This window comes from Cuculus canorus, chromosome 18 (genome assembly GCF_017976375.1).
Source record: "Cuculus canorus isolate bCucCan1 chromosome 18, bCucCan1.pri, whole genome shotgun sequence".
Classification (NCBI taxonomy): Eukaryota; Metazoa; Chordata; class Aves; order Cuculiformes; family Cuculidae; genus Cuculus; species Cuculus canorus.
The window spans coordinates 7,575,516-7,589,454 of record NC_071418.1 but is presented as its reverse complement, the minus strand read 5'-3'; the positions used below and the strand labels follow the sequence as shown (position 1 = coordinate 7,589,454).

At 41.2% G+C, this 13,939-nt stretch overlaps 1 protein-coding gene across 6 annotated transcripts in view; it reads right to left on the bottom strand.

The window, feature by feature from the left end:
• B3GNTL1 (UDP-GlcNAc:betaGal beta-1,3-N-acetylglucosaminyltransferase like 1) overlaps nucleotides 1–13,939 on the bottom strand; it is an 88,093-nt gene that overhangs the window by 16,869 nt on the left and 57,285 nt on the right. For all 6 annotated transcript variants that reach the window (XM_054083268.1, XM_054083265.1, XM_054083266.1 and 3 more), the window contains 2 exons: nucleotides 9,695–9,819; nucleotides 1,104–1,239 (listed from right to left, as the gene is read on the bottom strand). In XM_054083268.1, coding sequence (XP_053939243.1) covers nucleotides 1,104–1,239; nucleotides 9,695–9,819 — 261 coding nt within the window. The remainder of the gene's footprint in view (nucleotides 1–1,103; nucleotides 1,240–9,694; nucleotides 9,820–13,939) is intronic.

The following is a 13,939-nucleotide window of genomic DNA, read 5'->3' as shown; positions in this document are numbered from 1 at the left end:
CCAAGGCTGACAATGAAGGGGTCCCAGAGATCCAGTTGGTGCTCAAAGGAATCCTTTCTTTGTCAGCAGAAGTGAAAGCAAAACTAACAGAGACCAACAGCCTTTCAGAAAATGATCTGTGGAATTGCTTTGAATGTTGGCAGCATCACATGCAGCCACGTGCCAGCTCATAAGGGAACTGTTGTGAAGGGAAAAATAGTTGATTTTCTTAATTTGTTAAATAAAAAGTGTTACAGGTACAGTCTTGGGGGAAGCAGGGGGTTGTGTTGGACCTTTGTATTTATTTGCCATTTTGTCTTCCCATGGATATTTTTAAGAAAAGGAAATACATTTGGTAATGAGTGTTCGATGGCTCTTTACAAGAAACAGCCATTTGACATTAGCCCTGAAGCCTTTAATCTAACAAAAAGTTCCTACACAAAAGAAAACGCTAGAAGAGTAAGATTTTTAAACTCTCACATAAATCTCTCCTGAGAAATATCTGCCATTTCCAAATATAATAACCTCTGAATTTTCAATTGACTCTGAATTGGTCACGTGCAATAGTTTACCTGCCTGTTCATACCCCACCTGTTTTTAAACAATCAAGCTTTTCAAAACAGAGTTCCAGTACAACGACTCCTCATAATACAGGTTGATCAGCATCCGACAGGGACTCATTCAGTATCCATTTAGGAACTGGACACATATTATACACGTATGAATAATCCTGGACAAGGTAGCTTAGTATTGTACTATTCAGATAAAGAGTTCTTCTACTCGGCTTGGGTACTCAGCTTCTGCACGGTTAGTTGCAGGCCATATACAGTTAAATGATGTGTCTAACCTGTTACTGTGGTTTGGCATCACCAAGCAGGAACGTGGCTGAATGTGCTGCACTACATATACACTGTACACTCTGGATAATGTAATACAGCATTTAAAAGAAGTACTTCAGTATGTAGAGTATTGAGAATCTCCCCAGTCTGCATCAATCATCAACTAGTGCTTTAGGGACCAAATATCTTATGAAAATTTCGCTACCTTCTGTTAGAAGACACCAGGAAGCACATGAAGAGAAGAAAGTGCTTTAGTAGAGATGTTACCCACTCTAACTAGCTCACCTTTTTCCGATTAGCTGATGACAAGCTTCTGTAGAGCTTCTTGCCTTGCTTGCCAGCATTCCAAATGGTGAACGATGTCCAGGATCTCAGGACTCTGTCTTCAAGAAACCTGACTCGGTGATTCCAGATGGTTTCCCTGGAGAGTTAGAAAAAGTGCGGATTTTGACCCCTAAAACTTTCAGCACTATTATGAACCTATATGCATATGCACATACTCACACATAAACCCAACCAAACTGATTCATGTGTGATTGAAAAAAAAAAAAATATCACCCCAAAACTTTATACCAGAAATTTCCGAAGGAAATGTAAACAGCTGACAGGAAAAAAGAAATTCTGTGGAAGTTGTCAGACAAAAATAATTAGGGTAGATCTGAAGCTGTAGCTAGACCACTATCATTTTCAAGAACCCTAACAGAAGATCACAAGAAGATGGAAAGCGACAGCTATGGTGATCAAATGCAATACCCACAATGCCAACTGGCCATCAATGCGCTGTCTGCCCCTACCTGTGCTCACCATAAACTGCTCTAGAAGCCTGCAGTGCACACTGTCTCCTATATTCAAGGTGTCCTGTTCATGTTCCATCCATCCACGCATTCATTGTCCTTTGTGAATGTGAGGTTGAAATGTCACAAATTCAGGACTCGAATCAACCCAAATGCTACAATGAAGTGCATTCATGTTGTCGCTCAAGTCTTCAACAAGTCCATCTGCAAAGCTCTGATGCAGTGGACACCCACACGGCAACAAATCATCACAGAACTGCAAAGCCACAGGCAACAATGAAACTACTGTGTCACACATGATTCACACACAGTGAATGGCTATAAATAGGAGAGGGGGAGATTTAGACTGGACGCAAGGAGAAATTCTTCACAATGAGGGTGATGAGGCACTGGAACAGGTTGCCCAGGGAAGCTGTGCGTGCCTCATCTCTGGAAGTGTTCAAGGCCAGGCTGGATGGGGCTTGGAGCAGCCTGATCCACTGGGAGGTGGCCCTGCCCATGGCAGGGGGGTTGGAATTAGATGGTCTTTAAGGTCCCTTCCAACTCAAACCATTCTATGATTCTATGGACCATTCCTTCCAACTGTGAAATTCACTTTGACAACTACAACCACAATTTGGGGCAGCCACAATAAACTCCTGATCTGCAAGGGCAGCTTGTGATTGTATAGAAAAATCAAAATGCATTCAAGTGTTCTTGCTATGGATCAAACCTCTGCAGGTGTGTAAATGGTCAGGAGCTCGTACAGCTCCTGTTGGTGGTCAGTCTCATCAATGATCAGACTGCTCCACCTCCAGGTCGCAGTTCTAATGATCCATAATCCTGTTTTACACCAATTTTGGTTCTATTACAAAACTGCAAACACATGATCTGGCATTACAGCGACATCTGACTTCTCTGAAACATTTTCAGATTTTTCCTTTTTGTAACAGATTATCAAACACCACAAAGCTAAATCTGTGGTTCCAAATTCTTCTTATGAAGTATACCTCTGAGGTACAAGCATAGCGTGAGGTTATCAAGGTTAACAGGTGATCTCATTTGTTCCCAAAAGTTTATTAGCAAACTTGTCTAATATTTTAATGATAGGAGTTCAGGGTTTTCATTTTTGTCACACGTTCACATCTCTATGTTAAAAGTTTTGAAAAGCAGGAAGCCCTAAGCAGTAAGACATATGGATTCTTGCTGGGATTATTAGTCAGCTCCAGAGAGCGTGCTTCACTTCATGCCATTTCTGAGCAGAGCCAAATCCTGCTTAGCACTTCATCATCAGTTGTGGTGTAATAACTTGGAAAGAACTTCACACACGAGTAACTGTACCCAAGAAGAACAGTTACTCCATATAAAATTTCCACAGTGTTTTGAAGACTATAGCTGTCCTCAGTGAAGGTTTGTGAAGTGAACCTTCTTTGAAGACTACACCACTACTTCAACTCACAGAGAAAGAAACATCTTGGATTTGATTGCAACCACAAGCTGTGTTCCTGCTGCAGAGCCTTACCTGCTGCTGGCACTCTTTGACACTTGCCTTTCTCCATGTCCAGTAGAGCACACTACATTTCCAGATGGAAAGTTGAAAGGAAAATATATGAAGGTCAAGTATTTTTCCAGTTTTACTTTACTAGAAGTTTCGGAGCTTCTAAAAAGCAGGATTACTGCTTTACACTTAAATGGAAAGGTTTTAGGACAGACTTTACATTGAAAAGTGACTTCAGAAGGCTAACATTTATTACATTTTGGAGATGCTTCAGGATGTACTCTGTGGACTAGGTGACAGAGACAAGCTTCTTTTCCACTTGAGTTTGCGCTTAGGAAAGCCAATGAAAAACCAGGCAAACTTGCAAGACGTAACAAGAATTATCAACTAGCTACTGGCTGTAGGGCACACTGGAGTTTTCCAGGCACACGGAAAATGTTTCTAGCATTCATAGAAATGTCCCAGTAGAGTTGGCAGTTATTGCTTCCAGACAGTCTGCACGTGCTGCCCAGCTGAGAGGTGTCCGTCTTCCACAGAGTGCCTACAGAAGTAACATTCAAGCAGATAAAATATCCTTGTGATCACCCAGAACGATTCCAGACTGAAGCAGATTTACTGACCCAGATTATCTGGGTGAATGTGAGATTATCTAGGACTGTTATATGGAGAAACGCAAGTGGGGATTTAAGGGAATTGCACTCAGAAACAAACAGGTAAGAAACTCATTAAACTACCGCTGCCCAAATACAATATTGTCAGACAGTTGCCTTTAAACATCAATAAATGGCTTTCTTAAATGCATATTTTGTGTTGTGAACATGAAGCCATTATACTCAGCACTTGTGATTCGTTTGCTTCCATCACGGAGGCATTTGATAAAAGTGCTTATGGAAAAGAATTTACAAATCACATCCCCATCCGCTGTGTGACCTCTCCAATGAAGATTTTAACTTATATTGAACAGTCTGCAGTCTTGAGTCAACACTGACATTTCTTTAACGGTGCAAGCCAAGATTCTCAGGTAAACGCAGAATTGAGGGGAGAAGTTGTGACTGAGCTTTGGAGTGACAACCACAGACTGAATCCTGAGGGAAAAAAGGTTCTGCATGAGCAATGTATCCCACATGTTGGAGCAAAAGGTAGCTTGTGGAGTTTCAGAAGACAGTTTCAGTTATCCCCTTCAGGTTTCCAGTTCACCTAATTTGCCACATTTTTTGATGTTTCCAGAAGAGATAACTGGGATTCCTGCCTTGAGGGCTCAGGGAGCGCCGTTTTCCCATCCTTTAAGAGCCAGTGCAGGTGCAACAGTCAGGAACTGTAGCAACCTGCAAAGGATGATTAAAGAAAATGCCTGAAACTACCCAGAAGCTGTAGAAACCTCTACTCAGAGATGATTCTCACCACTGTTTTCTAATTTTTCATTATTATATATTCATTGCCACCAGCAAAACCTTGGGGCTGTTCTTATTCTTATTGTTCATCCCAAATCCAGGCTGCTTTTCCTCCCCATGCCAGAAAGGGTTAAAGTATGCAGGTTCTCGGTAGCTTCCAGTACAATTTCCAAGTCTGTATTAAGTTAACAAGATTTTCCTCAGCCAGAAGGGGGGAAACAAATTCTTCTGATTGTAGAAGGTGGTTCTTGCATCCTAACATTCCTCCTTGACCCGGATTACTGAAGTACATTATTTTCTCCACTTCTTTCATTCATTTTCCCATCACTGTTTTACTTTACAAAAGAAGGGTTAGAAGAATACACATTTTTCAACTTTAAAAATCATTCTCCAGTCTTACACAATTACTGAGAACTTCTTCGCCGCAGCCCCTCAATACTCATTAGTGACATAGTCTGGAAGGAAGAAGAGGAGTCATAATTCTGCAGGAGTGAAATGCGGGTATTCATGCAGTGGGAGAGAATAACTACGACGTGTGTTCCTGAGCCCCAAGTAGTTATTGCCATACCATCCACCCTAGGAACAGAACAATGGGGCTCTGTTCAAATGTGTGCTGACCTACTGACTGAACACAGAAGTCAAGAAACATCTGTTCTCCTCCTATTCTGAAATGAAAGATAATGTGACAATAAAAGCTATATGATTTAATGCCTGAGCTCAAGTTCAACCTTGCCATTCTGTTCGACTGCCTCTCCCCTCCTTCCCCCAGTGAGGCTACATAAGTGAATCCACAGAGCAAGGACAGATGTACAAACTCGAGAAATGCACAAATGAAAGCCCAATATCCTTAACAGCACTGGAATTTCAGGCATTGACTATCATCCACAGTAATACTGTAAATGTATAAACCTGACCCTTTCCCAGTGCCCTCGTCCCACATGCTGCTCAGGTAACCCCAGACAGGAAGAGGAGCTACTCAAGTGAACGGCCTCTTCCAGTAGTTTTGTATTCACAGCAGGATAAAGACTTCTATATCATAGGTGAATCTCACCTGATAGATAATCCAGAGACAGAAGAACAGAGAACGTTTTAGTCACAGTGAGAGCCGAAAGAACAGATTCTTTTAGCCAGGTTTGCATACAGAATGCAAGGTCCTTACAATCCACAGGAAATTCAAAAGGGAAAAATCATTTGAACCTTGACCGTACTGGGGGATAAACTGATTTTTTTTTTTGTTGCTGTTTTTCTGTTGAACTTCATGTGAACTTATTAATTGCTGGACTATATCATCCCACTGAGTTATTACATTTACACCATTAACAGGCTCTATTAACGTCTGGGTTCACCTTCAGGCCGTGGTCATCAACTGAGGCATGGATTGCATTTGGTTTATTTTTCATGAAAGGCTTATTAAGAAAGACAGAGACTTTGCCAGTTACTTTTCAAGAATCTAATGAGGTCATTAGTTTCCACGTTTAATTGAAGTGCCAAATGCAAGCATGAAAGGCAAAAAATGCAGTTGACCTCATCTTTATTTCAGTGGTACAGGAAAACGTTATGCTTTTCCTCTCTCCTGTGTATTTTTGGATGTATATGTTTCTGCTGGCAATGCAGTCAGCATTCCTGCGCTCATGAGCAATATGAACCCCACGCCTCAGAACAGCTCTGAACAACCGAAGGTGTGGTTCAGAAAAGTGTCTCTTCTCCTTCACTAGAAGCTTCTAGTGCCTGGAACCAGGTGGTTTCAATAGAAGATGTCAGTTTGGTTATTTCTGCAAAACAAGCTCTTACAATATCGTACTCATTCTGAACACACGGCATGTGAAATTACTGTAGGTCTTGTAAGCACACTTCACGTTTTCTGCACCAAAGGGAATAGTTCAGATCTCAGAGGCAAGGTACAAACTTTATTTTCTGCGCATGTTAAAGTCCTCGTTACTGAACGTTTGTAAATCCCTACAAAGATTGGCTGCCACCCCAACTGCCTGTCTTCATGAGCAGCGCTACCCAAAGACAAGCACAATAGTTTATTGCTCATCTTGTTCCAGGCTGACTTTTATCTCGCAATGAGGTACATTGTTTTGTATACAGTTCCTCTTCCTCCCCTTTGGCAAGATAAAAATATACGAGTTCTACAATGTTTTTATTACACACCAAGTTTGCTTGCCATATTATGGCTCATTATAAAGCCAGCTCTGATGCTGTATCAGGTCAGTGTAATATAGCTATGTAGCACAAGTACGTGCAGTCCTAGGACATGAGCTGCACTGCAAGATAATGGGATTTACATCCTAGAGATACAATATTTTGGATTTTCTGTTGTAAATTCCTGTCTGAAGAGAAGTTTCTCAAAACTGGTATTGCTCATTCGCATTTAACAGGCTTCTACCGTGGAATTTAGATGCAATTACACTGAGAATGTTTATATTTCTGTGTGCATCTGATGAAATCTAAATATAGACTGTGCTTCATTCAGATTCTGTCACACCCCTAAACCACTTAATAATGCAGTCTGAGGCCTCCAGCGCAAGGGCGAATGCAAATAAGACTTTGTTTCATGTTTCACAGATACTTTCAACTCTAGATGTTTGGTCTAGAAGGAAATTAATCAGAGGAAATGACTGAAAAGTCATTAGGGTTTAGAATTATACATAGTCAATAAAAAGAAATAAATGTCACTTGCCAAGTAGGTTTATATATATTTTAGGAAGTCTGAAATTGCAAAATCAGGCATTTTCCCCCTAAATGAGAAGGGCTCATATAAACTGAAATCGGCTCATAACAGCCTACAGGCAACTGTTATCTCTGCTGAAAAGACTGAATCATACACCTTTGTACAACCAAGTCCTATCCACCAGCTCTATTTTCTAAGAAACCCCCATCATCCTAAAAGCATCGTTTTGATCTCAGGCAAGATGGCAGTCTGGTTGTGAGTCACTGCCTCCAAATCCAGTTCCAGACTAATTTGGAAAATTCAAAGACAACATAAGCCAAGGGCAAAAGGCAAAACACCACAGAAAACTCCTCAAACAAAGCACACACTGGGGGAAAAAAAGGGGGGGACTTCTAGAAGAGGTAGAACACACAATAAATGGTGGGGTGATCAAAAGGCAAATTTAAATTATAAACATTAGCCTCTGTGATTAATCTCTCTTTGCTCAACGTATATCTCAGTCTTTAGGAACAAGCAGTGGCCAACCCTTCACAACTCAGGCAACCAACAGAGGGAGAAGCCACAAAGCAGAGTTATTGCACAACCTCCTACTGAAAGTGCACACAAAATATGAACAGCAGCCCCAGCAAATACCAAGAGGAAGAGCGGTCAGCCTGACTTCTTTGAATGAAACAAGAGGGGCGCCAATTTGGCCACGCAAACGCACATCTGAAACAGCTTATGGTATTTCCACATGCCCACAGGATGTTGTAACTCGGGGTTCTTGTGCCACACAGCCTCATAGACCTGAATAGGCAACAGCTTGCAGTAAATTCAAAACAATCTTACTTCCAAGAATAAGATGTTTTCCCACAGATACAAGCAACAGGCTTCCAAGAGTTCCAGCACCCTATGATGCATGGCTGAAAAGTTTGTAACCAACTGCCAAGATGATCACACACTAAAAGAGAAAAAAAACCCTTATGTTTAAACACCAATAAAAGGGAAAGTAATTTACCTCTTATTTGTTTGCAAAATCTAAAGAATATCTTCAATCTGCTTGGAATGACTGTTACAGGGTTAGTGTATATATATGCATATATATATATATATATATATATGTATATATTTATAAAGAGCTATAGTGACATTAACCATGAGTATGATATTTATGCTAGCAGAGTACTATATGGTGATACAATAATATAGTGGTATACAAATACAGTGACATAAAAATATTTAGTTTTAATAGTCAGATCTACAAAGCCATACAAATGAGACAGACTGAAAAGTGTGTTTTTATCATTAATTAAGAAAAGAGTTTACTTCATTACCATTGTGATACTGGTGTAAGACTCCTAAAGGGCAGTAAAACTCATAATTTTTCATTAATGTCAATGCATAAGAGAAAGAAACTATTCTAGTTCAGCTTGCAGGACTTCTGATCAGGAGGAATGCCCCTGATGGGCAAAATGAGTGTAGAGGAACTGGAAATCAACAAGTTAACATTTTCTTTAAGGCACACCAGTACTGCAAGAGCTTTCAAGGCAGCACCTGAGATAATTAGTCCTAAACATCCTCAGGTATTTATCAAACATTATTAGCTGATTTAGATAGTTTACATAATTTAAAATAGGAGAAAAATACATGTAAGTGCAGTACATCATCAGGTGAAAGGTTTAGGTTTTATTCAGTTTTTTGAAAGAAGGTTTGTTGGTGTTAGAAGTTCCTGTTTGCTTTTTTAAAATGGGGACAGTTTGTTTTAAAATTAAGCTTCAAAATTTAAAAACCAGTTTTTACATGAAGGTTCATATTGCAAAAAATACAAGAATCAAACCTAAAAAGTACTAATTAAAACCCCCAGTAAAATGTTGCCACTGGGATACATTTCAAAGGTGTTCCTGCAAGTGTTCTAAGTTGGGCTAAGTTGGCTTTTGCCATGTTCAGCAGATGAGATGCACGATCATACAAAGCATTCTGGATCTGCTTTGAGGGTATGGGACAGCTGCTGTCAATACCCAGATTCCCAAATCTCCTGTGCTCAGCTACTGAGCCTCAGCTACAGGAACAGTACCTGGAAGTTGAGAGAGGACCACTGCTGTAATGCAGCCCCCAAACTCATCACTGCTCTTCCAGTCCCTATTGTGAAATGATTTCAAGAACAACAACAAAGCACGTCCTTAGCATATTTGCCAAATGCTCGAAGGGCCCCGGTCCACCCCTGCCTCACCGAAATCATCACCTCAAGTGCACCAGTGGTGCGTGAACAATAGCATCCCAACCAGAGTTCAGTTCCTGATTTCACTCCTAGTGTTACAACATTTTACTCAAAAGCAAATAATAGCAAGAACGAACAGAAAACGAACCTTCCAGCACCAAAAGAGGATTCTTACATGATCATGCTTGCTTTATAGCCATTTATTTAAAAAAACAACAACAACAAACTGCCTGAAACCTGAGTACCTATCCTGCTGTGTGTGTCTGGAAGATACTCAGCATCTTTGCTGCCAGTCATCCCAGATGAAGACAGTTTTAAGTTCCACCAAAAAAATGCAACTTACTCTAGGATGGAATGACTCGCAGCCTGTGGATGGTACCGGTACAGCAGGAGGCACTGGTTTACTCGGAATACTTCACCGCCCTTCTGGATATGCTTGTAAAAAAACAATAGATCTTCTGGAACCCCCTGAAAGAGAAGCCATTACTTCAACCCAGGAAGTGACCAAGATTCATAGTTACATGAAGACACATTTTATTTCTCCGGTAAGTAAATAAGCTTTAAAATAATTTTCTTCACATTCTCTCTGTACATCTCCAGTAAGTTGTCTAATGTTTCATTAAATAAACATGTCCGTAGAAAAGATATGCTATTAACTTTTGCAAGCAATGCTATTTAAAAGTTAAGTACAGCTGACCAGAAGGACAGAGATGGAAAAATAAACATTGTGCAGATTCCAAATGAGACAAATTACAGAGCTGGGCAATCACCAGCCGCATGAAGATTAATAAGGGCAAGTGCCAGATTTTGCACCTTGGACACAGCATCCCTGGCTATCCACACAGACCGGGCAGTGCAAGGCTGGAGAGCAGCCCTGCAGAAAGGGATCTGGGGGTTCGGGTCAACAGTAAGTTGGATGTGAGCCAGCAGTGCCCTGAGCACCAAGAGAGGCAACCACGTCCTGGGGCACATCCAGCACGGCATCACCAGTTGGGCGAGGGAGGGGATTGTCCCACTCTGCTCTGCACTGGGGCGGTCCCACCGTGAGCATTGGATGCAGTTCTAGGTGCCACAGAATAAAAAAGATCCGAAGCTGCTGGGGAGCATCCAGAGAAGGGCACGGAGTTGGAGAAGGGCTTAGAGGGGAAACTGAATGAGGAGCAACTGAAGTCACTTGGGTCTGTTCAGCCTGGAGGAGACTGAGGGGAGACCTCATCGTGGTTACAGCTTCCTCGCATGGCGAGGAGGAGGATCAGGCACTGAGCCAGGTCCAGGTTAGTCCCCAAAGAGAGAAACTCAGCTGCAGAACAGTTCCTGAAGCCTAAAGTGCCAAGGAACCAAATAATTACTGAAAGGGATCAGGGACTTTGGAAGAGTGTTTTTTCATTCTACTAGAATTATCGCTCTTTCTTCGGCTGCCATACAAATACATCCTCTACTCTCTACTTTGGAAAGATGAATCAGGCCCCATAGTAAGAGTCCTTCATAAAAGCAACCTCAGAATAAGTCAACATCTGAAAAAAATTGTTTTTTCCTTACAATGTATTTCCATGTAGATTCTTCCTAAGGGGACTGCAAGCAAACCTGCTGAAACACCGCAGGAAAAGAAGAAAGATCTCCTAGAACTGTGTATCTTTAAGGCTCTAGGAAATCTGAGAGATTTCATGATCATATGCAACATTTCCTGCCTAAAAATCAGAAAATCTTCATGCCAGAGGTACAGTGTCAGAAGTGCAATCTTACGGCGCACAGAACTTGATTGCACATTATAGCACACGAAAGCACAGAGCCACCTTTTCAGCCCTGTCCTGAAGGTGAAAAAGTAGCATGTAGTTACATTTTGCAATAGTGCGACTCCTTGAAACATTTAAGAACATTTAATTTTTCTATGTTTAAATACAGATTTTTCTTTCTTCCAACCCAGTATTTTAAAAGTCGCTTGATTTTATCAGACTAAAACTCTGGTATATAAAACCAGACAGGCCAAATAAAATATTTAAGTGTAACATCAGTAAAAAGCAGAAAGATAACATGACAAAGTTGTGAAGGAAAGGTAAAAGATGGGAAAGATACTCTGTTTCAACACAGAAAAAACAATAAGAGCATAAGTTAGGAAAAAAAACCACTGTTTTTTTCCCCCATTGGCACAGCTTCCAAGTTGCTTCCATAATTTAGAAAAGGAGATTAATTAAAGTGCTGAACACAAAATCCCTCTGTAGTTTCTCCTGGCCTGCCAGCGTGTTCTCGTTTCAACTAAAGTAGAATCAGTTCCTAACTTTACAGCTCAGCCCTGTTTGAGTAACTGCATTTTCTGAAAGTTCATTGCATGTTTTCAGACAGGACTTCTCTCTGGCAGGGATCACCCGGGGCACTGGGATGTAGAAAGTCCATTGCTTGTACTTATTCCTGTAGAAACCAAAGCCATCCTGGAGCTAAAGGGAAAGGAGTGGACAGGACAGGTGACCCAACAACTGACCAGCAGAGGATTCCATCCCAGAAACATCATACTTGGTATAAAACTAAGGGATCACGAGCGTCACTCTTCTTTGATGGCCAGCATCCAACATGGATCTCCTCTGTCTTTTTGCATCTGATCCTGGATCCGTGCATTTCTGAATCCAGTTGCTGAGTTCAGCCTGGGACCTTTTCCTCATGCCTCCTCTGCAGCATCAGCGGTGGTGTAGTCATCGAGAGGGGGGTAATTTTGTATTTATATATATTTATATATGTTTATATATATATCATATTATTATTATTGTTGTTGTTATTGTTGTTTCATTAAAGCTGTTTTAGTTTTAGTTTCCAATTCAAGAGTCTTTCTTTCATTTCCCTGTCCTGGGGTGTTGGGGACTGGTATCACAACTGCTTGTGTTCAGCTGCTGACCACGCCGAGCTGGGGCTGAACCCTGCACAGTTGCAAGAACAATCCAGTTTGGTACCAGGTTTCCATACCCACCAGTCTGAGCAGCTGAGGGGGCGGGGATGAAGGAGAAGAGAAATGAGACAAAAAAAAAACCTTTGAACCCTGGAAAACAAATCCAAACTAGTCAATTGAACACACATACTTTGGGAGAAATTAGAACCAAATCCAGCTCTGCACGTTGCAGCTCCAGACATTGCTACATCATAGATTGTTTTCAGACACCAAAATAGACCACACTCCCAGATTCTGAATAAAACAGATTCTGATCTGACTGCTTGCTAAGGGTAGCTTCTCTACAGCCGTTGTATTTGTTGAAATTTGTCTGCATTCCAGTCCAAGAGCTATGATGCTGCAGAAAGCTCTTGGAGAGCTTCATTCAATTTATGCTTTACATGAACCTACTTTGAAAGCCACAAAAGAAACCTTGGGAAGCTGAAGCAACAGACAGAAACCACACTTCTCAAGAATACAGGAAACCCAGAAACTCATATTCTTTCAATTTATTTTGTAGCCCTTCCTAATTTTTTCTTTTTCTGGACTTTATTTGAAATACTATGAGTCAGCAGCAATGTTTAAATCTTTTTCTCTTTTCCCATCGCACACTGTGCCAGGCAGGGCACAAACCGTGCAGCGTGTATCAGCTTGCCCCAGTGATCACATTTTAATTCAGATATATGACTACACCACATACGTATCTGCAATTCATTTTCTTTTTGATAGCACTTTCATAACTCAGGATAACTGTTAATATGTTTATTAAAAAAGAGAGTAACTGCAGAAGTAAAAGGATCTTTCAAGATGCTGTTTAGTTCCAAGTGCTCTTTGGGTTTATGTTAGCTGGCAGGAACACTTTGGAATTAAGTGCCCTGGAATGCTCATTCGCCCCTGGAATGAGCAGGTGTCTGGTACTTCTCTGCAACGGATCTCACATAGCAAGGAGCAGCGCTGCCACGCATGTTCCAGGGGAGGAAAGATGTTGACTGTGTTACAGATCCTTCATGACTGGGACTTCCTACCGCTCTGGAGCACATAAGCTTGTTGCAATACAAGAGTTCCTTCCCAACTGAGACATATTATTGGATCTAGATGGGATTTTAAACACCAGGGATCTTTGCCAAAGAGCACATCTTTCAAAGAAAAAGCTGTTTAACCCCTAAGGGATATTTTAATGTACTTTTAGAAAGTTAATATCCATAGCTAAAAGTATCAATTAACAATCCAGCATTTCAGCAATAGGCATTGGCACAGGTTACCTTGAGAAGCTGTGGATGCCCCATCCTTCAGATGTTCAAGGCCAGGTTGGATGGGGCTCTGAGCAACGTGATCCACTGGGAGGTGTCCCAGCCCGTGGCATGGAGGTTGGAACTGGATGGGCTTTAAGATTCCTTCCAACTCAAACCACTCATCCTTCTTTGACATGCCCTCTTTCAGCTGATGGGCACTCTAGTAGAGGTGGCAGGTCCTTATGAGCAAAATCAGTGGAGATTCAGCCTATGCAGAGCAGTCTAACTAGTAAACATGGGAAATCTAACACTAAAGGTCTTCTATTTTAAGAAGACATGAGTTTATAGAAGAAAGTGTTGATAAACAAGACAAGGGAAGTAAATCTATCCACACATGAAAAAACCTTCAGATTTGGAAAAGCTTAGACCTTCCTCTGGCTCA